Source organism: Arachis hypogaea, chromosome 5, assembly GCF_003086295.3.
Source record: "Arachis hypogaea cultivar Tifrunner chromosome 5, arahy.Tifrunner.gnm2.J5K5, whole genome shotgun sequence".
Taxonomy (NCBI): domain Eukaryota; kingdom Viridiplantae; phylum Streptophyta; class Magnoliopsida; order Fabales; family Fabaceae; genus Arachis; species Arachis hypogaea.
In genome coordinates, this window is record NC_092040.1 from 40,419,893 (window position 1) to 40,446,325 (window position 26,433).

Genomic DNA, 26,433 nt, shown 5'->3' on the forward strand with positions numbered 1-26,433 from the left:
ATGGAAAAGATTGTCCTCTTTTTGTTGAGTTTTCCCAACAAAGTTTCAAAACTTTTGAATCACATTGGCAAAGGCCCCAATTCGTTCCATCATAGGGCAACGAAATCATGTGATGATTTGATGAAGCAATCACAACATGTTGATACACTTATGAAACGACAAACATCAGAAGAAATTAAGAATAATCGACGTAGACTTGGAGCATCTATTGATTGTATTAGATGGTTGACTTTTCAAGGTTGCGCTTATAGAGGCCATGATGAAAGCTCGAGTTCATATAATCGAGGTAACTTTATTGAATTATTAAAGTTTTTGGGTTCTTACAATAGTAGTGTTCAGAAGCTTGTTTTGGAAAATGCTCCTAGATTTGCTAAATATACTTCAAGTGATGTTCAGAAAGAAATTCTACATGTTCTTGCTACAATGGTAAGAAACTCAATTAGAAAGGATATTGGAGATGCCAAATTTTGTATTATCATTGATGAAGCTCGTGATGAATCTAAAGAAGAACAAATGGCTATTGTTTTGAGATTTGTTGATGTGGATGGTTTTGTTCGTGAACGCTTCTTTGATCTTGTACATGTTAGTGATACTACTGCTTTGACTTTGAAAAAAGAGTTGGTGTCTGTGCTTTCTATTTATAATCTCCAAATTGAAAATATTCGAGGTCAGGGGTATGATGGTGCTAGCAATATGAGAGGGGAATGGAATGGTTTACAAGCTTTATTTCTTAATGATTGCCGACAAGCATATTATGTCCATTGTTTTGCTCATAGATTGCAGTTAGCACTAGTGGCTACTTCAAGGGAAGTACTTCAAATTCATGAGTTTTTCACACAATTGATTGCTATTGTCAATATTGTTGGTGCATCTTGCAAACGACATGATCAACTACAAGAAGCTCAAGAAATTGAAAATGCAAAATTGATTGCCAATGATGAGCTAGAAACAGGTCAAGGTGCAAATCAAATGGGCACTTTACAAAGAGATGGAGATACAAGATGGAGTTCTCACTTTCATTCTGTTTGTAGCTTGATAAGAATGTTTGCAGCTACTCAAACCGTTCTTAATAACATTATTGACGATGGTATAACTTCTGCTCAAAGAAGTGAGGCTTATGGCGTCAACAAAGTGTTATTCTCGTTTAAATTTGTTTTTTCGTTACATTTGATGAAGGAAATTATGGGGATTACTAATATTTTGTGCCAAGCATTACAACAAAAATCTCAAAAGATATTTTGAATGCAATGCATGTTATTTCCACATCAAAACTACTTCTTCAAAAATTGAGGGATAATGGTTGGTGCAATTTACTTAAGATTGTTAAGAAGTTTTGTAAGAAACATGAAATTGACATTCCTGATATGAGAACACAATACACGGTTGGAAGAGGTCGATCTCGTCAACCAAAGATAACAATCGAGCATCATTATCGAGTTGATGTGTTTTTTACAGCAATTGACTCTCAAATTCAAGAGTTAAATAGTAGATTCAATGAGAAAATCATGGAGCTTTTGACTTTAAGTACTGCTTTGGACCCTAAAGACAATTTTAAGTTGTTTAATATTCAGAATATATGCAAGTTAGTTGAAAAGTTTTATCCTTTAGATTTTTCTGATCATGAAATGATTCTCTTGAATGCTCAATTGCAACATTATACATCTGATATACCGAATCATCTAAAAGATGTTGGGACACTTTCCGAGTTATGTCAAAGATGGAAGGAAACAGAAAAATCAAGAACTTATCATTTGATTGATAGACTGATTTGCAATGTCTTGACTCTTTCAGTATCTACAGCAACAATAGAAAGAGTTTTCTCGGCAATGAAAATTGTTAAAACAAGACTTCGAAGTAAAATAGCAGACGAATTTCTTGCAGATAATTTAGTTATTTACATTGAGAAAGAAATTGCAGCTACTTTCAGTACATATTCAATAATAGATGACTTTGAATTAAGGAAAAAACGTTGAGCTCAATTGTCTATGTAAATTATAAATTTTAATTTATTTCAGTTCTAATAATATTGTTACTAATTTTTTTATTACATAAGTTATGGTTGTGATTTAAATTATTTACATGAAGGTTGAAGTATAATACATTTTTTTAATAATTTTGCTGAAAACGTCTAAAAAGGAATTGAATAGTATTTGAAGATTTTAAAAATAAGTATGTAACAACTTATATTTACAATATTTGAAATTAGTTTTGAGATATTTATGTTTACTTATTTTAATATAAAATATGTTCAATTATCTTATAAAAAGTAAATTTTAAGTTTTAGTTGTTATTTTTAATTAAAATTATATATAGAATTACTTTTAACTTTTTTTATTAAAATAAAAAGTTAAAAAGAATATTGGCTCCTAATAAATATTGTCTATCTTTACTCGTGGTTGCTTTCTTCGTTAAGATGTTAAGACAATGTCTTTTTTTTAATATTCAAATATTAATTTTTGTATTGAGAGATATTTTGTTTTTCTTGTGATCCTAGTTAAAGGATAAGTGTTTGGAATATTTTGTAAGCATTTGTTGCTTGTTTTCTCTAAAAAAAAAAAATACTCCAAAACTTTGGCCTTTATGAATAAGAATATTTCAATACTAAAGTATTGAATTAAATAGTATTATTTTTGTAAAATACTTGGTCTTTGCGATTAATTTGTATTTGTAGTGCATTGTTGTATGACCAATTTTATTATTGTATTTATGACAACTCTTTACTTAACAAAATAAAGAAAATAAAAAAAAGAAAAAGAGATAAAAGAGGTCAACATAATGAAATAGAAATATTAAAAAAATTTTAAAATTTATTATTTTTAACCATTATTTTTAACTATCAACTCAATTTTTTTAATCTAATAATCCAACAATGTACTTAACTTATATTTTTAAACAATAATAACAAAGTCTTGTCCTACTAGGTGGGATCAAACGACGTCGTTAAGTTCTATCACATGTCATATATGCACAGAGACCGTTTACATGTAGATCTCGTTTGATCACCTCATGTATGATCTTCTTAGGTCTTCTTCTTCCTTTCACCCATTGTCCATCTTTCATCCCATCCATCCTCCTGACTGGGTGTTCTGTTGGTCTTCTTCTCACATGTCCAAACCACCTGAGACGCGATTCTACCATTTTTTTCATAATAGGTACTATTCCAACTCTCTCTATTATATTTTCGTTCCTTATTCTATCCAATCGTATACGATCAATCATTCATCTCAACATCTTCATCTCTATCACGCTTAACTTATGTTCGTGCTCTCCTTTGGACGTCCAACACTATGTACCATAAAGTATAGCCGATCTGATAGCAATATGATAAAATTTACCTTTTTAAATTTTAAAGGCATTTTTTGTCACATATAAAACCAGACGTACTCTATCATTTTGATCAATCTGCTTGAATCCTATAATTTATATCCTGCTCAATCTCTCTATTATCCTATATGATGCACCCACACTTTTAATTAATTAATAAACAAAAATAATAAATTCTCATATTTTTAAACATTCTTCTTACCGAAAATAGTCTGGCGCATCACTCAGCAAATACCAATTGGCAACTGCACTACTGCACTTAGTCTCTTACCCATTCTAATTTTCAGGCTTCCACAGTCATCCCAACTGTTCTCCACTTTCAATCTAATTTCTTCTCCTAAATATTTCTTCTAGCCAAACTAATGGTACTATATAATATATATTTTATTTTTATATGTAGTACAACACTAAGTTCTTGAGAAATATATACATCCGTGAGCCAAAAGACAAACAGAAGCACCTGGTTTGTTTGTCATTTTCAAAATCAAATTAAAATCAAGAACTTATCATTTAGTTGATAAACTGATTCGCAATGTCTTGCTTCTTTCAGTATCTACAGCAACAACAGAAAGAGCTTTCTCGGCAATGAAAATTGTTAAAACAAGACTTCAGAGTAAAATAGCAGACGAATTTCTTGCAGATGTTTTAGTCATTTACATTGAAAAAGAAATTGCAGCTACTTTCAGTACATATTCAATAATAGATGACTTTGAATCAAAGAAAAAATGTCGAGCTCAATTGTCTATGTAAGTTGTAAATTTTAATTTATTTCAGTTCTAATAATATTGTTACTAATTTTTTTATTGCATAAGTTATGGTTGTGATTTAAATTATTTACATGAAGGTTGAATCATAATACATTTTTTTAATAATTTTGCAGGAAACGTTTAAAAAGAAATTGAATAGTATCTGAAGATTCTAAAAACAAGTATGTAACAACTTATATTTACAATATTTGAAATTAGTTTTGAGATATTTGTGTTTAATTATTTTAATATACAATATGTTCAGTTATCTTATAAAAAGTAAATTTTAAGTTTTAGTTGTTATTTTTAATTAAAATTATATATAGAGTTACTTTTAACTTTTTTTGTTAAAATAAAAAGTTAAAAAGAATATTGACCCCCTAGTAAATATTGTCTAGCTTCGCCCTGTTTGAGGCCATTAACTGGCCCATTATGACTGCTTCTGTAGGCAAGTTTTGAATCTCCAGGCAGGTTTTGTTGAATCTTTTCATATAAGCTCGGAGAGTTTCTTCGACTTCTTGCTTGACCCCGAGAAAACTTAGAGCGTATTTGATCTTGTCTTTTTGGATAGAGAATCAGGTAAGGAAACTCCTTGCAAGGTCGTCGAAACAAGTTATAGACCTGGGTGGTAGACTATCAAACCATTTCATTGTTGCCTTGGTTAATGTCGTCGGAAAAGCTTTGCAATAAGTTTCATCTGACACGTCAGCCAAGTACATTCGCCTTTTAAAGTTACTTAGATGGTGTCTTGGTTCGGTCGTTCTATCGTAGAGGTCCATATCACGGCTTCTAAATGTTTTGGAAACCCTAGCTTGCATGATCTCTTCGATGAACAGATCTTCTCCTCCAAAAGGGGTTTCTTCTCGATCTGCATGGTTACTCCAACCTCGAAGGTTGGCTTCCAATTTCAAAAGCTTTTCTTCTAATTTCTTTCGTCATTGTACTTCTTTTCTTATGTCTATTTCAGATTCTCATTGCCTCTCTTGCTCTTACTCGAGCTGTTCAAGTCGGCCTTGATGTCTGTAAACGAGACCTATTAGTTCTGTAGGATCTCTTCTTCTTGATCCTTCAGGCCAGTGTACTTCCGAGCTTACTCCGTGTCGTTGCGGGTTTGATGGGTCTCTGGCCACACCTTTTCCTCTATAGGGTCTGGGAAGTATGACCAGTGCACGATCATCGTTGTGTTGTTCTTGTTCGTGGGTTTTAGAATCGGAAGCTGTATGTCCATTTTCTGGGATGTCATCTACCAACTACAATATTGACTTTTAGGTCCTCAGTAACGGCATCAATATTCTGTGGGTTATTTGAAACTAGGTTGGTTTGGGCTTGAACGTGAGATCCAAACGCCTTTGAGTGATTTGTCTGATGTCTTCTGTTGCTGTGGTGCCGCCATCTGACATCTTGATGAAGGTGGGGGGTAGTACCTGCAAGAGACTCCGATGCTTAAGTTAGTAAATGTTTAAGTAGGTTTTTAGTAGATTGGTTCAAAGAATACCTGAGAATGTTCGGGTATTTATAATTATAGGTGTAGAATCTCTAACCACCTTTTGAGTAGCTCCATCTTTGATAGTAGATAACTGTCTTTTTATTGGGGAGGTTGTTGAAATCTCCCGTCTAAATGAAGGAGATAGATTGTAAGAGTTAGTTTATTGATCCCAGTAGGTAGAGCCAAGGTTGGCGTTGTTGAGTCTAAGCTCCACAAAGTCGAATAGGTGCAGGTGAAGCCCTTATATGTTGATTGGGCTTTACTTACTTTAGGCCTAGCTGAACTTTAAGCCAGAATACAAAACATTACACATAATTTTTTATATCATTCATCATAATTCTAAATGAAAGGGTATATACTGTATACTTTGTTAGATATATACATACAAAATAATACTTATACTACGTTTATACTTAACGTACAAAAAAATAGTCACCAATAAACTATTACACATAAAAATACATATTTAGCATATAATAGTTTTTATTATTATATTATTATAAATAAATTTAATTATTCTATTATAAACAATTTATTTTTTGATAGTCGATTATTTAAAAAATGTGTGATATAAATATAATAAATGATCTTAATGTATATGTAAATTTAAAAAAAAAAAATATATATATATATATATATATAGGGATAATGGGTGGAAATGGTAATTTGGAGGGAAGAAGATAATTTAGCATTTGATTTTGCAAACAAAATCCACTCCGAACACGTGCAAGTTGCAACCCTTGGATATCTGGCGGGAAAATGTCCTTATGGTCCTTAGTCCTTCCTTAGCTCCACCTTAGCCCACTATATAATAACCCTAACTCCATTTTTCGCAAAACCAAAACTCACGGCTCTTCTCTGCTTCGCATTTCTACTGCTACCTTCTGCTGCTTCAAAATGTCACCTAATTGATCCAATCAAATTCTAGCTCCCACTCTCAAGATTAGGTCAGACTTCAGATTATTCTTCGCTTCTTTATTTTGTTTACCTTCATTTTCAGTTTCACCATTTGCTTTCGTGGAATCTAGGGTTTCGTAATTCAGTAGTATACGTCTATGTTCTTCACCAATTGAACTCGTGCCCTATTCGTACGCTTTATTTTATCTCTTTGTTAGCGGTAGTTCATGGATTCACTTTCATAATTTAGGAACTGATCGTGAAATTCCGAAGCCAGAAGTAACGGATTTGTAAGTGAAAATGGACGCTACTTTTGAGGAAGAAGCTGAGCAGGCTGTTACTCTCAACGAGTACCTTGAGGAAGTTGAGGAACGTGAACTGGTTAGTCATTCTCCAAATACTTTAATACCTATGTGATGTGAGGTGTTATGTGTTTCTCATGCTTGAATTAATTCTCCGATTTTCCTTGACTTTGTTTGGTTTATGTTATCAATCATCTTTATACTGTGATTACGAGCTATATGTTATATGGATTTTTTTTTATCGTTATCCTTTTTGAAAATTATATGGCTGGCTCTGGGTATTATGGTATGTTTGAAACACATGGTAGCAGAGGAGGATAGTAGGTCAAACTTCTTGCTCAATTACTACAAGTCATTTTGATGGTTAAGATTTGAAAGGGAGCTGGAGCTTCATGCCCTTTATGCGCTGTAAAGGGGATTTGGGTAAAGATACAGTGAGTTTATGAAATATATTCGGGGTTGTTGGTACCGGGCACTGCTATGAGAAAGAATCTTCATACTTGGCTTACTTGCCATCTAATTCAAGTAACGGTTGCCAAAAATAAATTATTGCCTTTATAATGTTAAACTGATTTAATGACGGCTACCATAAATAAATTGTTGCCTTTACGACGTTATGTTTAATATGGGTTATGTTTAATGTGAATATCTGGAATTACATTGTGTGGCTTAATAATACTTTGACTACGGTGGGGTTGCTTTTGCCGTTCTTGCGACTTACAACCTAGTGTCATTGCCTATGGTCCTTTAACCTGTAACACTGACACATACTTGATAGCTTCAGCCTTGACTCGAAGGACTCAGATTAGCCGCATTTTAAGTGAATGTAAATTACTTGATAGTTATATGTGAGGACTTTGACGGTTTCATCGAGGTGCTTCATTTGGTCTGTGAAATGCTGTATATTTTATGTAACTAGAAGCACAAACTGTAGTTGAGCATGTGATATCTTATTGTAGATTAATTGATATGTATGCACTTTGGCGTAGATTGGTTTCTTAGTAAATGCTGGTTATTGTGAGTTTGTTTCATATCTGAGATGTCATGGAAATCCCAGTCTAAAGCACATACTTGGTTTTATGCTTTAAGATATTTAATAAGAAATTATAGCCTCTCTGCTGACTACTTGAGTGGATCTAAATTCTGTTCCAAATAAATAGTTTTTTGTGCTTGTTCTTTGGTTGTCATTAAGTCATTTGTGTTAATGACCTATTTATTTTGTGAACAAGTAAATTGAATGCTGAATAAGCACCAAAGATGATATAAGTGCATCCAAAATAAAATAATTTGTTTCTCAAATATCTGTTCTCATAGTGTGGATGAATTTTGACGCAGCCTTAATATCAGTGTAGAGCAGTGGCAGGTTAGGTAGAACAGTTTTTTTCCTCTCTCTCTCTCTCTCTCTCTCTCTTGGAGCTAGGCTCCAAATAACTTTCAGTCTCATTGGTAGTTTTGAAATAATGATGGAAACTCACATGCATTTATTTTCATGTGACGTTGATAGCCAAAAACAGTTAGATGACAATTTAGTCAAATCATCTAATGGTTTTCGACTATCAACTTCACATGAAAACAACTACATGTGAGTCTTCACCAACTTTTAAACATTCTATAAATTTTATTCGTGAACTGTATGTTCATTGCTTCCGCCTTCCAGTATAGTTCTATATCTTAAAAGCATGTTTTTGTTGCGCTTAAGTGCTAGTTTTATTGCTGCTTTATGTTGTTGAACTTTATTTAATAATGTTGTATATGACTTGAAAATGTTGACACTTTATGTTTTTTTTTTCTTTACTCATTCAAAGGAAGTTGATTTAGTTTTGGGCGGTGATGATGGCAAAGAGTGTACCTATGGCAAAGGTTATTTGAAAAGGCAGGCGATTTTCTCTTGCCTCACCTGCACTCCGGATGGGAATGCTGGAGTTTGCACTGCTTGCTCATTGTCTTGTCATGATGGCCACCAGGTAGTTCTTATGATGGAACTTCAGAGCTGAATATATTCCTCTCCTCACTGAAATAAACCTTTCATTTCATTTGTGGGAACATCAAATGGGAACTTGCCTGTTATTGTGCATCTTTGTAAATAAAGATACTAAAAGGGATGTTATTTTTTATTTATATTAGTCATGTTTATTTTATGCAGTTTCTTAAAATCCTAAGTTGTGTAGTTGTCTGATCTTTAGTCTGTGTGGGGTGCCTAATTGCATGCAAATGATGGTAAATAATACACTTTGTTTGGTAAAATCACATACTCTCTTTTATTAACAAGTTAGACACAGTGCATGTTTGGTTTTGATAATTTTAGGGGGAATAGTTTTTTGTTTTTCTGTGGCAATATTTATTTGAAGTTGTATGAAGCTTTTGATTATGGACTGATATGAGCTCAAGATGAGTAAAATCCAAACACACAATTTCTTTGTTAGGTTTGAGACATTTATCTACAGTGACCCTTTTTTATGGATGATAATCTTGAATTCTAGATTATTTGGGAAATTTTTCTGTTATTGTTTGATTGAAAATGTTTTGTTACTAGGAATGGTAAATTTTCTAATGTATAATAACAGTCAAATTTTGTTTGCTTTATCAATGCTGACACTACTAACCTATGGTTTCATTATTTCTATGTTCCAAAGATTGTGGAACTATGGACAAAAAGAAACTTTAGGTGTGACTGTGGGAATTCGAAGTTTGGTGAATTTTACTGCAAGATTCTTCCAAATAAAGATGTAGAGAACACTGAGAATTCCTATAATCACAACTTCAAAGGTTCATATTGCACATGTGGTCGTCCTTATCCAGATCCAGATGTTGAAGAACAAGTAGAAATGTTACAATGCTGCCTCTGTGAGGATTGGTTTCATGAGGAGCATCTTGGACTCGAGTCTTCTGATGAGGTTTGTCTTCTTTTAACCTTTCTATATTATGTTTCTATACTTACAGTAAAAAATTAGATTTTATGCTGTCATGAATTAAATCTCCGACGTTTTCTTCTGAATTTAGTTCCAGCTTTTATTTGTACTCCAGACAACAATTTGCTGCATGCTTTTTTTGCATCCAACAATGTATGTTTAAGCTATTAGTTTTGCTTGATTGTTTGTTCCCCTTTTCTTTCTTTTCCCTATCATGTGTTTTAAATATAGTATTTCATATTGAAGCCATATAGAAATTTACACTATGAGCCCGTCAGTTCCTGATAGAGTAGAGCAAATTATATTTGTGAACTCTGATGTATTTCTTACTCATTATTTTTTGCACATTTGAGCTTCTCTCATACACTTGGTATATATCAGATTCCCAGAGACGAAGAAGGAGAGCCTCTTTATGAGGATTTCATATGTAAGCCATGCTCTGAAGTGTGTTTCTTTCTAAATCTATATCCGAAATCCATATGGGCTGTAGGAAAGCAACTAGATGCTACTGTTGAAGTTAGCAAGGACAAAGGTGTTTTGGAAGATAAGCCTTCAACTGGCAAGTCAGAAGAGCCAATGGGTGATACTTCAAATAATAGTCCTAAAGTTGTTGATGCAAAAGTTGATTCTGAATCTGTATCCGGCGGGCAGAGTATGCTTCAGGGTGGAAATTGTGATGGCAGCTTGGATTTGAACCAATGCCCAGAAAGCACATCCAATGGGAAGAGTATGCTTCAGGTTGGAGATTGTAATGATGGCCTGGATTTAAAACTGAATTTAAACCGAGGCACAGAAAACATATCTGGTGGGAAGAGTATGCTCCATGGTGGAAAGTGTATTGACAGCCTGGATCTAAACCAATGTGCAGAAGGCTCTGATATGAAAGTTGACTGTCTCCTGGGTGTTGACATTGCTGCTGCTTCCCCAATTTTACCCAGTAAAGCAATGTTTCTTTCTAAAAATTGGAGGGATGCTTTATGCAAATGCAACAAATGTATGGAGTTTTATCGTCAGAAGCGGATCACTTTCCTAATTGACAAGGAAGACTCCATTGCTGAGTATGAGAGAGTGGCCAAGCAAAAGAGAGAAGCAAATATTGAGCAACAACAGGGTGCAGAGTTAAGCTTTTTTAATAAACTTGGACATGTAGAGAAAGTGGAGATCTTGAAGGGCATTCAAGAGATGAAGGATGGGCTTCGTTCTTTCCTGGTATGCTCCTTGCATTTTAGTAGGGTTGCATGGTTGTTTTGTTACAGCTAAGTTGAACCTGACTATGTTCTTTCTTATGACAGGAATCCGCAGACACATCAAAGCCAATTACAGCTGATGATGTTCATCAGTTATTTGATAACATCAAGAAGAAGCGTAGACGAGATGTATAGTAAGTTTATTTCGTCTTGGCAGTTAAAGAGCGTGCGGGTCAAAACTATTAAGAACATGCAATTTCAGTGTTGCTTTGAATGATGGAATATTCATAAGGCCTGCATCGTTTGTGATATTTAAGCTACAATGTTCTACTTTGTATGAACTTTTTTTAACCTTTCCAACTCCGACCGTATTTGGGTTCTCCTTAAAGCTAGCTTAGGTTTAACGTATATCTAATTTTATTTTATTTTGTTTATTTGTATATTTATTCGTTTTTAACGAAAGGATAGCATGCGTCATGCGATCTTGTTGACTGCTACATTTGCAATGATAATGACGCGAATGCTTATGTTGTTGCCTTGCTACAAGAAGACATGCGCTGGATAAACAGCGACCTTTGCATGTGATTACATCTAATACACACCAAAACAAGTCACGTTGCTGCATATTTTAAACATTAAAAGCCGTTTCCGTTGGTTGCTACACTGCTACAGTTGGATAATTTCATCTTCAAGTCTGAAATTGCGACATTCATTCAAATTCTCACCATGGTTCGGGCTTTCGTCTTAAGTTGCATGTAATCTTGACTCATTTATTAGCCTTATTAAAGTATTTCTCACTTTGTTGAGCTAACTCTTAGCTAAGCGTGACCATAATCTATATATAAAGGGGTTTCTCAAACATTGCCATTGTTAATCGTTCGTTAAAAAAAATTTTAGAATTTAAAACATTTTTCTTTATTACTTAGTTAAAGAACCAAAACGAATATTTTGTAGGTAACACTAATATTTTTATGCGTAAAGTATATTTTTTTGTTCTTAAAGTTAGTTAAAATTTTTTAAAATATTCTTAAATTTTATTTTGTTTTAATTTTATTTTTGAAGTTTTTTATTTGTATCAAATATACTTCTAACAACTAAATTTAAAAAAAATTAAGATCAATATATCAATAATCCATAACAAGTAGGAATATGTTTAATGCAAATAAAAATTTTTTGAGACAAAATTGAAATAAAATAAAACTTGTATTTATTGTACTAGTTATTTATGAGTACTACAAAATTAATTTTAAATTAAAAACCAATAGTTACGAGTATTGCAATACTTATAAATAATTAGTACAACACTACAAGTATATTTGTTTTTATTGAATTAAATTAAATTATTAATTTAAATTATAATCATCTAAATTTTAAATTAAATATTTTTATAATTTTAAAATTTAAAATTATTTGAATTAAATTAGATGAAATAAAAAAATAAAAATCAAATAAACATAGCATCAATTTAATTACACACACATTTTGGTGATTAAAATTTCAATTAGAACTTTGTGCATATTTCGGTACCGAGACTCTTTATGAATTGGAAAAGTATAGTGTATCAACATATTATCTGTCAACAATAATTAATTATTATATTTTAAACACATATATAAAAAATTATATCCAAAAAATATATTTATAAAGACATTTCTATTAAATACAATTATAAAAAAATATTTTTATTAGACACATTTACAAAGACACTTTCATTAAACACTAAGATTTAACAGAAGTTGACAGAAATGCTGTTAATAACGTAGTCAAATTAAAATCAATTTTGGCCGTATTTCGAGTACTCAGTACCTATTTAACTTTTGTAATAGAGATCAGGGTTTAAGTACCTGAAATCTGTTCATTTTCTTGAAAATTCCTTAATAACTCATTTTTTGAAAATTCCTTAATAACTGAGACTGTAATTTATGTATTTTTATAAATTTTATATTTATTTAATTTAATAAAAAATCCAAAATATATTTTACCCTAATTTTTTTAAATCTTGTCAAAATGATACGTACAAACTACGTTTTAGAATAATTTTTTATATATAGTTCCTTCAAATATTCGCTATATTCTTTATTCATATTCACTTAAAAAATTCTATTCTGAGGAGATTTTATAGTGAAAAATAAAACACTATTATTATTATTTTTAAGATTTTGCTTATGGAGTAGAAAACAAAAGAAATGTCCTATAGTTTGAATCAACTAAGTCTCGATGGCTGGAAATTCATTCGACGATGATGTTCATTGATTCATAAACTTGTACACCTTAATTTCCGATCGGAGATCCCCGATTTGGTTGATTTGGACGTTGCATGCATGGCTGGGTTCTGCGTAATCGGAGTTATTTAAACTGTGCTTTCTGGGGTGTGGTAACCAAAATATCTGGTTTAGATCTGCCTAATAATTGACTAGAACTAGATTCATCGGTGGATCATCCCTGTCAACAACTATTTTAATTTTGGGTAGAGATAACAAGATGATTAGGTTTTGAGGATCCTATACGCGTCACGCTTAGGATTTGAGTCTTTATTGTGCATGTGCATCGACACTACTTAATTGTATTTTTCCATTATCATATATTAAACTACTAGTCATGTCTCACCTAAACTTCATATCATCATCTTAATTCGGTCATTTACTTTCACCTTGACAAGCAGAGGCATATCATTTTTTTTTTGAAAAATATAATGCATAATTTAAACATTGAAAAGTATATATATATATATATATATATATATTGCTTAGGAGAGGAAGCTACTTATAATTATAAGTAATAATGCATGGTATGTTTTTGTCCAATCTGTCACATGAGCTTTAATTACATGCTTCTTGTTTTTGTCCAATCTCACGTCAGCATGACCTCCGACTGAGGAAGTTACATTGGATCCGCCCATCAACCCGAATATTAGGAGGGTGAATTCTATCCAAATTACATTTGATCGAATTGAACTTTACGCATTAGAATTTATTATTTTTTATTATTATTTAGCCATTAACTCAATTTTTTTAATGTATTTTTTTAGGCTAATAATTTAATATATAATAAATTTTAATCACCTTTTATTATTTCATCGTATGAAGCTGCTATGCAAAGAGGGAATTGAATCCCATAGCTTCTACTCAGATAAAGATAGTGTTTAAAACACGAATCAATTCGAATCGTGGCATTAGCAACGATGAGATTATCACAACAGTAAATAAGTCATAAGAAAAAGCTTAGAAGACCAGTAACTTTTATGCTTTTTGGTCAATATTTAATCATCAAAACAAAAGTGAGTGATTCTCCATCATTAGATATAATCTTACACTATTAAAAACACTATTGATGACTAATTGATAGTTACACAATACCAAAATTGCTGTCCTCTAACATTCCTCAAGTCATAGGAGTGACACACAATAATCCCTCTTCAATGGTGGAGCGTCAATGTGGCTATTACTGATGTAACAACCAATTTCAAAGTCTCTGCCTAATTTGCCATTTTCTTCTGTTTGCTTTTTCATTTCAACCTAGCTTTTTCATTTATCTGTTTCAATTTACAACGAATATTGGTAGCATTCTGCTGGGGCTTCGCCTATAATCATTTCATTTTGGTCACAACGAGTCTCAAATTTATCCAATTTTCTAAGGAATGGAAATTATAGCATCGTCACAGGACAGGGCACGTAAATTGTGCATTATTTTGACGCCGACAAATTAAACTACGAGAAATCTAATCTAATCCAGCTAATTTAATTTATATATATGTACATTTATGTATTAATGTGACCTGTCTTGAAGTTAGGTAGCTAATATAGCTGAAATTAAAGAAGCTTGATAATAATAATAGATTATCTTATAGCTAATGCAATCTTTGTATATTATCTATTGTATTATTGTCACGAAATATTACAGGTCATATATACACCGGCGAAGAAACCTTCTCTCATCTTTCCTCGAGCTAATTAATTGTTTTCTTGTAAAGATTAGTATTCTATAGGAGTTTGAGTTGAAAAATCATTCCTTTTTTGATACATAAAACAATACATAATATTTTCTCACACACACATATACGTATGAAAAATTAAACGACATTTTCATTGAGTATTAACTTTTGAGTCACTTTGTATGAATTAAATTTTTGTAATGGCTTTGAGATTCATCACGTATATTTATTTAGTCTCTACAATTTTAATTGCATTATTAATATTTTTGAGATTAAGTTTCGGATACTATAATAATTTCTTGACTTGTTTTTCGACAATATAACTCTATAGACAAACAGAGTGATGATAGCACTCAATCAAAGCAAAAATACATAATCAAAATGTATGTAGAAACCGTTTAATTTATGTGTTAGCAGCTATCAGACCAATGACATTTTGGTTTTGATTGAACATCAAAACAAACGTCATTTTCCCATTTTTTAATATGGCATAAGCATTTTTTTTTGTTGAATTACTGTTGAAAAAAAAAGTAATGAATTGCTTTACTACAGAAAAAAATATAGAGGAATAACACTTTTTAAATAACGTAAATAATAGGTAAAAAAAAGAGTAAATTTTAATTTTAAAAATTTAATTTTAAATTAATTAGGTTTAATCATAATAAAAGAAAAGTTAATTCTAATTTTAAAAATTAAATTTTGAATTAATTAGGTAAATCATAATTTTAAATTTTTTATATTTTTGTCATAACTCCTCTTTCGCAATTTTGTCATCGCAGCTGCTACTGTATCAACTAAGTCAGATGTTTAATTTAAAGTAGATGTTTACTTGGTATACCGTTGATATTTTATTTAATTTGCTTTGATTTTAAATGTACATATTTTGCAAGATGTTCATTTTAGGGATAAGTATTGTTTTGGTCTCTCACGTTGAGGGTCGGAATCGAACCCGTCCCTGATGTATATTTTGATTTAAAGTAATCCTTAAAGTCGTATTTGAATTTAAAATAGTCCTTTTAATTTTTTTGGACAAAAATACCCTCACCACTACCAGCACAATTACCTCCTCCACCACCACCAACACCAACACCACCACCAACACCACCACCACCACCACCACCACCACCACACCACCACCACCAACCAACCAACAAACAACAACACCACCAAACAGAAACAGAAAGCAAGAAAGCATGAAACAACACCAAACAAAAAACAAAAACAACAAAGCAGAAGCAAGAAAGCAGAGGCGAGGCAGAGGCGGCGAGGTAGAGACGGCAAGGCAGAGGCGGCGAGGCAGAGGCAGAGGCGGCGATGGGACCACCACGCGATCTCCAACAGCAACGGGACCACCACGGCGACGGCGGCTCCAAGCTTCGCCGCCGCTGTCCCCTCCCCCTCTCCCCTTCCCCCACCCCACCCCCACCCCCACCCCGCGTCCTTTCCCCTTCCCCCCACCCCTACCGCGCGTCCTTTCCCCCTTCCCCCTTTGCCGCTGCCGTCCCCCTCCCCCTCTCCCTTTCCCCCCACCCCCACCGCGCGTCCTTTTCCCCCTCCCCCTTCGCCGCCGCCGTCCCCTGCTTTCCCCTTCCCCCACCCGAACCCGCATCCCCTTCATTTTCTTCCTCTTCTTCTCCGACTTCTTCCACTTTTCCTCCTCCCTCTCTTCGCCGCTGGTGCCGTCCCCCCTCCCCCTTCCCCTTTCCCCCTTCCCCTTTCGTATACCCTTTTCTACCCCCACTGAATACGTTTTCTTTTATTTTTTTAAATTTTATAATTTTTTTATTATAGGGGTAATTTAGGAATAAATTTAAAAAATTTATTAGAAATGACGATTTTAAATTCAAATACGACTTTAAGGATGATTTTAAATCAAAATATACATCAAGGACGGATTCGATTCCGACCCTCGACGTGAGGGACCAAACAATACTTATCCCTTCATTTTACTATATATATGGATGGTTCTTTTCACTAATATGTGGATGTTCATTATTAAACACTACTAAAAAAATTCCAAATTTCTTCTCCCTCCAATATATAGTTTGAAAACAGAAACAAGTGAAATAAATACGAACCCGATAAAAAACACAAGAGACTCACGGTGGAAAAGGTGGTGGCATAGTGACAGACCGGGTAGGGCTTGGCTGTTGAAGATGCGTAACAAAGAGGACGATCGGCGCTGGTTCGAGGCTACGACAGCAACCATCATAGACAGGAACACAGTGTTGAGAAGGATGCTGGGCAAAGGTACGTTAGGGCAGCAGCAGAATAGCAAAGGAGAAGGAACTTCGTTGTGGTGACGGCGGCCAAATGCGACACGCTGAGAAGCTTCATGACGGTGATAGTGAGCGACATCATAGGGGAGACGGCAATGAGAGTTCGTTACAGAAACTCCAGCCATAAAATGTTTGTAGTGAAACTAGAATTTAAAATAGATAAAAATAAAAATAAATAAAAGTGTGTAGATACCGTCTATTATTAACATTAATGGTGTTCACAACTCCATTGTCTATCTAGCAAAATTAATTACTATAATATTGGGAACTTAATTTTAAATTCAAATAAACGCACGAATCTCAAGAATCAGTTTAGAGTAGTGCTAGGGAGCCAATGGCCTAAGTGTACAATGTGTACAATGGGCTAAACCTTTGGTCCATGAATAAAATGAACATCACCCACACTATCCAGAATAACCATCCGAATACTAGGGATAATAAACATCTCATCCTAAATCGAACCCTTGACCTTTCGGATCTAGAACTCTAATACCATGTCATAAACCCACTCATCCCAAAAGCGTAACTTGACAGGACAATGTAACACTAATGGTCATATCTCTAATACTTCCTAAACCTCCATTGTACACATTGTACGTTTAGACTATTGGCTCCCTATACTTTTCCATCAGTTTATAATCTGATCCAACAAATTCATTCGTTACGTAATTTACGGTACGTAATATATACATTTTTCCGTATAAGTTGATTTGTTCAAAATGATTGATCCTTTGCAGACAAAGAATAAGTTAAATGTCTACATCACGGGCAACCCAATTGCGACCCCCATTATTGAAGCTATTAGTTCTTTAATTAAAAACAGCAACTTTTTAATTAATGACCCTAAACAAGGCGACAAATGGTAAAACAATAAGAGAGATGGGACTTTTAATTATTATTCAGTTTAGAGTAATGAGAATAATTTAGATAGAAATACGTCACTCTTTGAGCATATTATATAATAAAATAAAATATACTCCACTAGACTACTCTAATCACTAGCCATAATCAAACAAATATCCGTGAACTCTCTTCTTTTGGCTTAGATTCCACGAACCATACTCATTTCATTATTTTGTTATAGTTATAATAATAATAATTAGTGAAACAGAGCCCATTAATTGAAGTATATTTATTTATATAAATACCTATATATCTCTCTCCATTCTTCCCTCCATCCTCATTATTATTATTATAGTTTTGTTCCCCTGATTCAAATTAAAGGTCTGAAAGTCTTCACTATCTCTGGAAGAAAATTGAATCAAAGTTTGATTTAATTAGTGGTATCATTATATTATTATTAGGAGAGTGATGGGGAATTGCATGGAGACATGCACTTTGATGGAAGAAGGTGAAGAAGAAGTGAAGCAGCAGAAGCAAGGAGAAGGAGGTAAGAGTAGTGGTGGTGGAAGGGTGAAAGTAGTGTTGACAAAAGAAGAGTTGAAATGGTTGATACTTGAATTGAATGGTGAGAAAGGAGGAAGAAGAGGAGGGTTGAAGCTTGAACAAGTGCTACAACAAATTGAGAGAGCAAGACAACAACAACAAGGACCATGGAAGCCTTCTTTGGAGAGCATCTTGGAGGCCCCTGAGATGCTTGAGTTTGATACAGAGATACATACATGATCATCATCATCACCATTTTTCTTGCTCTATATAAAATATTGTTCAGTAGTTTCTTCCATTCCTTTTTTGTACTGAGGAGTGGTGAGAGAATTACATTTTGTAAATCTTAGAGGTGACGATCAAGAGGAGTAGATGAAGGTTACTTAGATATAATTATGAGGTACGTAAATATATATATGATGTATGATCCATGTAATCTAGCTAGGAATGAATTTTAATCTTACTTTGATTTATGTGTTGGCCAATTTTATGGTGCCTATGATTTGATGTCTAAATTTTGCTTAACTTTTTTTTGTAGTAAATTTTGAATTTTTAAAAATTATTTATTTTTATATCTTTTAAATTAAATATTAATTTTTAACTCTTTTTAATAAATAGGCACTATATTTTAAGCACCATAGCATTCACCTTATGTGTTTTCGGGTGTTTATGTTTATTAATTTGAGGTAGAGTAGAGAACTAGTTAGAAATTCGTTATATTTCTTTAATTTTCTTAGCTTATTTAGATCTATTATAATGTAATAGCCAATAATAATGTAGCGTGTTAGTTAGTAATCCTTTCAGGATGTGAAAAATCCACATAGAGTAGCGCTCATAAAGTGTAATTTAATTTAGATTTCTGGAGAAAAGGATATAAGATAGAAAATTTGAGTTTTGTTCTGCCAGTAATAATCTAATCGTGATTTAGCGACTAAGATTTTAACGACGATTAATTTTATTCCATTAGTTTCTTGTAGAAAATTTTGAAGGGATTTGAAAAGAGATTGAGGACGTGATTGCTGCTGCCATGCCAATCACCTAACTAGCAGCATTGTGCTGTCGGTCATTTAATTAAATTAATAATATGCAACAGTTATTGTTTTTTTTAATTTCTTGTGTCTTCCTTCATGTGATACAACTAAGAAGTGGCCCCAAACGAAGAATCTAAACTCCAAAGTGTCATGCAAATACCTAAATCTATAACGCCTCACCGATTACCACTTCCAAATAATAATTCCAAAAAATAATTACAATGTAAAAATATCATATAAAAATTTTAATTTTTTTAATAAGCAAGTAATATATATTTTTTTATTATTATCAATTTTAGCCCTTTTTAAAAAAAGTCCTTTCTCCTTATCCTAAAGACTCTCTTAGGACACAAAAAAGTGTAGTGTAAAAAATCCATACAACATCATAAAAAGATTGCCATTGTGTTGCATAATTTGAATTACATCCTATTTCATTGAGTACTTCAACAATATATCAACCACAAATGTAAAATTTGAAATACAGAACACACACTCAAAACAAGAAGAAGAAGAACCACTGATAGTGTATGACAATGAAGATATAAAGGAAGTCATACAAAACTGCAATAACAACTTAGTGAAAAAACTACTTACAGATAAAAGCATTAATAGCTCATGGTCCAATCAGCAATGCACAACATCTGGAAAAGGCCGAAAGGAATGAGAGTAGTAGAGCTAAAACCCAAGATCTATCAGTTCTTCTTCCAACATGAAGCAGATCTGGAAAGAATTCTCAAAGGCAATCTTTGGATGTTTAGAAACTCATGACTGTTGATGAAGAAATGGGACAGATCAGAAAAAATAGAAGAGACAGGCTTAGACAAGGTAGATATCAACGTTCAAATCTAGAATCTCTTTGAACACTGCAAGACCACCAAGTTGGGAAGAAAAATAGCAGCTGCTCTTGGAGAAGTAAAGAAATGTGAAGTCTATGAGATAAATAGAGAACAAAATAGATTCCTCAAAGTCATAGTGACACTAAATATCAACAAACCACTCCTCAAAGGAGTCAATATAGGAAGCAAAGAAGATGGATTAATTTGGATTGACTTTAAGTATAAAAGAATGCCAAATCTATGCTACTATTGTAGATTGATAGGACACAAAGAGAGCAGTTGTGCAAAAGCTGCAGATAATGCAGAAGAAGGTGTCAACAAGTCAAAAGACCTAGGGCCATGGCTCAAAGTAGAAAATCTGGGAACAAAGGTGAACCAAGACAAAAAATAGAACAAGGATAAAGATGGAAACACTGAAGCAAGAAGGAACCTTAACCAACAAAAACTCACTGAGAGAATGATGGAGAAATTGGCAAGCTTGACAATGAGAAAGGATGACGACAAAACTGTGGAAAAGAACTTCGAAGAGCTAAGAGCCAAAACAGCACCAAACAAGAAAACAATAAAAGAGGCAGAGGAGTTAACAAACAACCAGGTGATCATACACACAGCAACAAATACCATAATATTGAGAGATGATGATGCAGAAAGGACACAACAAAACAGCAAAGGAAACAAAAGAAACAATAGCCAAAAACAAGGAAAAGAAAAATGAAGAAGCAACACAAAAAGAAAAATAAAGGATATAAGTTAGCCAAATTGACTCAACAAACATAAACAAGGAGCTGCCAAAAACAAGAACCAAAACCTGGAAGAGACAAGCCAGACAAAGACCTGCAATAGCAACAAGGGAATAGGAGAATCTGGAGGAAGGAAACCAGAAGAGGAAGATGCAACAGCAGGATGAAATGGAAGTAGAATGGACAGGACAAAAACTAAAGAAGGAAACTTCAGAGATGATTTATACTATGGCAGAGGCTGCAGGATAGCCCTACCAGGAGCCATGAAAATTATCAGCTGGAACTGTTGTGGGCTTGGGAACCCATGGGCAATTCGAGCTTTGTCAAAGCTCATAAAACAAAAAGGACTCAACCTTGTCTTTTTAATGAAAAAAAGGAGAAAGGAGACAAAAATGATGAGAATGGGGTACAAGGGAGGCTTACCCAATGTTGTAGCAGTGGATTGTGAAGGAGAAGGTCGATAAAGAGCGGGTGATCTAGCAGTTCTTTGGGATAACTCCATTAGAGTGCTTATATGGTCAATGTCAATTAACCACATCGATATGGAAGTATAGATGATGGAAACAGAACAAAGACGGAGATCAACATGATTTTATGGCTGGCCAGAGCAGAAGAATAAGCAACTTAGTTGGGAACTCCTCAAGTTGTTAGGAAGAGAATTAAACATGTCTTGGGTGATATTTAGAGACTTCAACCAAGTAATGGGACAACATGATAAGTAAGGGAGAAACTCGGTGACATTATCACAAGTCCAAGGATTCAGAGAGATGATTCAAACGAACGAATTATTGGATCTTGGCTTTGTAGGACACTCTTTCACTTGGACAAACGGACAAGCCGGAGAGGACAATATCCAAGAGAGGCTGGACCGAGCAATGGCAACTATAGAGTGAAAAAAAGCATATTCGAAGACCATTGTACAACATTTGAGCCGTTATAAATCTGACCATAGCCTTATTTTGGTGGATATGATGGGTGAACAAAGAAGAAGAAGGAAAGCCCCCCACAGGTTCAGATTTGAAGAATGTTGGCTAGGCAATAAAAAATGTGAAAAGTGGTAAAAGAACCATGGGACACCAGCGAGGGAACAATTGAGACTAAGATAAAAAATTGTGGCAGCAGATTGGACAAATGGGGAGAGATTAATTTCGGAGACATTTCAAAAAGAATTAAGACTCTACAAAATAAGCTCCAACATCTAAACACGTTGAAATAGAAGGAAGGAATACTCTTGTAAATGAAAGTGATAGAAACAGAACTTGATGTAGCACTTAAAGAAGAAGAAATTTGGTGGGCTCAACAATCAAGAATCAATTAACTTAAATATGGGAATAGAAACTCCAAATTCTTCCACCAGAAAGCATCACAAAGAAGAAAAAGAAATTGGGTGAAATCAATCAAAGATGATATGGGAGTAAAGTTTGAGGATGAGAAGATGGAGGAGGTGATGGTGGACAAGCTCTTCATGTCGGAGGTGGGAGAAGGAATTCATGAAGCGGCTGATATAGTAAAAGGGAGGATAGATTCAGCTAGGAGAGAACTCTTGGACTAAGAATTCACAGCTGAAGAAGTCCTACAAGCACTTAAACAGATGCACCCTACCAAAGCCCCATAACTAGATGGAATGCCGACTCTCTTCTACCAGAAAATATGAAAAACGGTTGATAACAATGTTCTTTATCAAGTTCTTAAAATTCTAAACCATAATAATGATCTCACCCCCATAAATGCAACACATATCTGTATGATTCCCAAAATTAGAAATCCTAGTCATACTAAAGATTTTAGACCTATCTCTTTATGTAGTAATTTTTAAACTTGTTACCAAAACAATTGCGAAGAGACTCAAACAAATTCTTCCGGATATTGATGGAGAATTCCAAAGTGCTTTCGTGCAGGATAGGCTAATCACAAATAATAGATTGGTAGCATTTGAGATTTTTCACTACATGAAGAAGAAAACAACAGGTCAAAAAAGATACATTGGATTGAAACTAGACATGGCAAAGGCTGACGACAGGATTGAATGACCGTTCTTAAAGGAAGTTATGATTTCTATGGATTTCTCATCAAGATGGGTTAATCTCATATGGAACTGTATCTCATCAGTGTCATTCTCAATCCTAATCAATGGTATACCAAGCAAGAACTTCAAACCTTCTAGAGGACTAAGGCAGGGAGATCCACTCTCCCCATACTTATTTGTTTTATGTGATGAAGTTCTCTTAGAACTACTAATCAAGGCTCAAAACAGCAAGATAATACGGGGGGATAAAAGTAACAAGACAGGCACCACAAATAAACCACTTGTTCTTAGCAGACGATAGCATCCTATTTTCAAAAGTTTCGGACCAAGATATTCAAGGAATAAAGAAAGTTCTTATCTAGTACCAGACAGCTTCAGGCCAAAGAATCAATCTTGATAAATCAGAAATCTCCTTCAGCCGAAAAGTACCAACTACCAGACAAAATTTCATTCAAGAGTGATTAGGGATAAAGGCAGTAGAACAACACTCTAAATATTTGGGCCTTCCTACGTTTGTAGAAAGATCCAAAAAGGAGGTTTTTTATTTTATTCAAGAGAGAATTTGGAAGAAACTTAAGGGCTAGAAAGAAGGATACCTTTCAAGAGTCGGAAAATAAACTCTTATTAAAGCGGTGGCACAATCCATTCCAATATATATAATGAGTTGTTTTCAATTATCCAAGAACCTATGTCAACACATAGATAGTATAATCAAAAAATTCTATTGGAAAAGTAAAGAAGGAGAGAGAAAAATTCATTGGATCAAATGGGACAAATTATGCACCAGTAAAATGGAGGGAGGCGTAGGATTCAGAAATTTTGAAGCATTCAATTCAGCTCTTCTAGCCAAACAAGGGTAGAGGCTCATGAGAAAACCAAACTCCCTGGCAGCAAGACTAATCAAAGTCAAATATTACCCAAGAACCAACTTTCTAGAGTCATCAACAGGATACACACCAAGCTATACTTATCAGACCCGATACAGGAGTCATCATAGAATTATGAAAGAGCAGAGCACTCGATAGAGGAGCGAAATCTCATCAGACCTGAAAGAACCCAAATGGAAAAGGCTTTGAAAAGCTAAGGCACACCCCAGAACAATCAACTGCGTATGGAGGCTGATGAACAATTCACTGCCAACTCGATTGAACCTGCAAAAAAGGGGAGTTAATTGCACAGCCCTGTGTCCAAGATGTTGGAAGAAAGAAGAAACCGAGACTCACCTCATCAAGGATTGCGAGTTTGCTTGAATTTTCTGGTACCATAGCCCCCTAGCCATACGATCATTAGAGCCACCTGGAGCCCAAGCTTGTGAGTGGATTGAGAAATTGATGAAAAATTTAGATTCGGACTCGCAAGGTCTTCTTTGTATAAGCATCCTTACTCTTTGGCAAGCTCAAAACAAGCACATGTTTAACGAGGAGAATCAATCCCCAATTGAAGCAGCGGAATTAGTAAGGAAAAATCATGAAAATTACATCAAAGCTCATACGTTCAATTTGAATGAAACCGTAGATTCATCTCATGGAGCTACAAGCACTAAAAATTAGAAGAGACCATCCATCACAAAAGTTAAAATTAATGTTGATGCCGCTAGTATTGATGATGGAGTAGTGGATATTGGTATGGTTGTTAGAGACTAATGGAGACATTTTGATGGCATCCACATGCAAAGCTTTCTTATCCATTCAATCTCATGAATCTAAAGCACTTGCATGTGTTATGGGCTTAGAAAAGATATGTAAATGTTACTTTTTTGATGTAATAATTGAGAGTGTCAATGTTAAAGTCATTCAAAGGCTTAAAGAAAAAAAAAGCCCATAAAAATTATTTTGGTTAATTTATTAGTAATTGTTTAAGTTTAGCTAATAGGTTTAGATTAGTAGGGTACTCTCATGTAAAAAGGAATGGTAATAGGGTAGCTCATGAATTGGCTCAAATGACTCTTAGTAATCCAAATACAGTACGGATAGAAGATGCACCTTCCTTTATATGTAATTTGGCCTATTTAGATATTATGGGTCCTATTCATGAATGAAGGCTACCTATTTACCTTATAAAAAAACATATACTTCCTTATCACTTATCCTCCTTATTACCTACCATTTTACTGCATGTTTGGAGTCATTAATGTTCTTTCTAAAATCAATTTCAGTTTCTCTCAAATCAAATTCTTAACATTAGGGGTGTCAAAAATTCTCAGGAGACGAAAATATCCGCGGGGACCGCCCTGAATGGAGCCCCGATGGTGGAGAATTTTTCCCTTGGGGATGGGGATGGGAGCGAAATTCCCGCGAGACATGCGCGGGGACCCGAGCGGAGATCCCCGCCTCATCCCCGATAATTCTCCTAATTGTTAAACTTACTTAAATACCCTTACTTTATTTCTAACATATGGGGTATTTTAGTAATCTCACCCATTAAAAAATCCTAACCCTATCTTCCCTTCTCACCTTTGTTACTGCGTTGTCTCTAAATCTCTATTCCCACCCAAGTCCCAACTCTCCAGACTCCAGTTACTCACTCACTCTCCACTTTGTTCAAACTTCAAAACCTTCATAGCACCATACGCTGTCGTCGATCTCCACTCACCACCGGCCACTCTTGCGTCGTCACCCTGGCAGCTTCACCGCGTCGTTCTTTCTCTTCAGGCGTGGCGTCCTTCCCTTCTCCACTTCTGCATCTACGTGTTTGCTTCCATTTTTGTCACTGTATGTTAACGTATTTATGTCTCTGTTGTTTTAATAGAGAATATGGAGATGTTTGTTGGAAGTTGTATGCTGACAATGAAAGAATATTTGATGTTAAAGACTTTATTTATTGCTTTCTTTAGAATGGAAGTTGTATTTTAAGATTTTATTTTATGGACTATGATTTGCTATGTTGTATTTCTGGACTTATAATTTTAGATAAGATATGTTTGTGTGTTTGTAATAATATTTTGTAGTTTGTTTTTTATTTTTTATATTTTTATTATATTTTCTATATGAATATTAAACATAGGGAGATGGGGAATGGGGCCCCGCGGGGAACGCGGAGAACAGGGATGGGGATTAATTCTAGGGGCGGAGACGGGGAGCAGAGAGGCATCCCCCACCCCGTCCCCGCCCCGCCCCACCCCCATTGACATCCCTACCTAACATCTCTCAATCACATTATTATCCATTAAATACAATAATTCTCTGCAAAAATTATAGAAGTTAAATTAAATTTTTTTAACAACTTTTACTACAAACTTATATTTTACATATAAATTATTAAAAAATAAAAAATAAAATATAAAATATAAACAAAAATTTAAAAATAATTTTTTAAAAATAATTATTAACTCATCGTATTAAAATCAATAAATA

The 26,433-nt window shown here is 34.0% G+C and overlaps 4 protein-coding genes across 7 annotated transcripts; 3 read left to right on the forward strand and 1 right to left on the reverse strand.

The window, feature by feature from the left end:
- Positions 1–1,242, forward strand: LOC112803500 (uncharacterized). Its single transcript, XM_025846991.1, has one exon. It carries the CDS (start codon positions 1–3, stop codon positions 1,240–1,242), a length of 1,242 nt encoding a protein of 413 aa, XP_025702776.1.
- A 5-nt stretch (positions 1,243–1,247) lies between these two features.
- LOC112803501 (uncharacterized) lies at positions 1,248–1,973 on the forward strand. Its single transcript, XM_025846992.1, has one exon. It carries the CDS (start codon positions 1,248–1,250, stop codon positions 1,971–1,973), a length of 726 nt encoding a protein of 241 aa, XP_025702777.1.
- A 4,279-nt stretch (positions 1,974–6,252) lies between these two features.
- LOC112801414 (uncharacterized) lies at positions 6,253–11,378 on the forward strand. The gene is made up of 6 exons (XM_025844123.3): positions 6,253–6,503; positions 6,704–6,834; positions 8,561–8,719; positions 9,389–9,649; positions 10,046–10,873; positions 10,957–11,378. Exons 2-6 carry the CDS (start codon positions 6,754–6,756, stop codon positions 11,044–11,046), a joined length of 1,419 nt encoding a protein of 472 aa, XP_025699908.1. The 5' UTR covers positions 6,253–6,503; positions 6,704–6,753; the 3' UTR covers positions 11,047–11,378.
- An 8,460-nt stretch (positions 11,379–19,838) lies between these two features.
- On the reverse strand, positions 19,839–24,803 carry LOC112801415 (uncharacterized). 4 transcript variants are annotated; one of them, XM_072237202.1, is made up of 5 exons: positions 24,304–24,803; positions 24,127–24,231; positions 23,865–23,964; positions 23,677–23,766; positions 19,839–20,246 (listed from the first exon to the last, which is right to left on the reverse strand). In XM_072237202.1, exons 1-4 carry the CDS (start codon positions 24,456–24,458, stop codon positions 23,755–23,757), a joined length of 372 nt encoding a protein of 123 aa, XP_072093303.1. In that variant the 5' UTR covers positions 24,459–24,803; the 3' UTR covers positions 19,839–20,246; positions 23,677–23,754. The 4 variants fall into 4 exon arrangements, 2 of the variants coding, with proteins under 2 accessions (XP_072093303.1, XP_072093302.1); XM_072237201.1 differs by having other exon boundaries at positions 19,839–23,512; XR_003201904.3 differs by lacking the exon at positions 19,839–20,246 and having other exon boundaries at positions 23,686–23,766; positions 24,038–24,231; positions 24,304–24,800.
- Between the last annotated feature and the right edge of the window lie 1,630 nt (positions 24,804–26,433).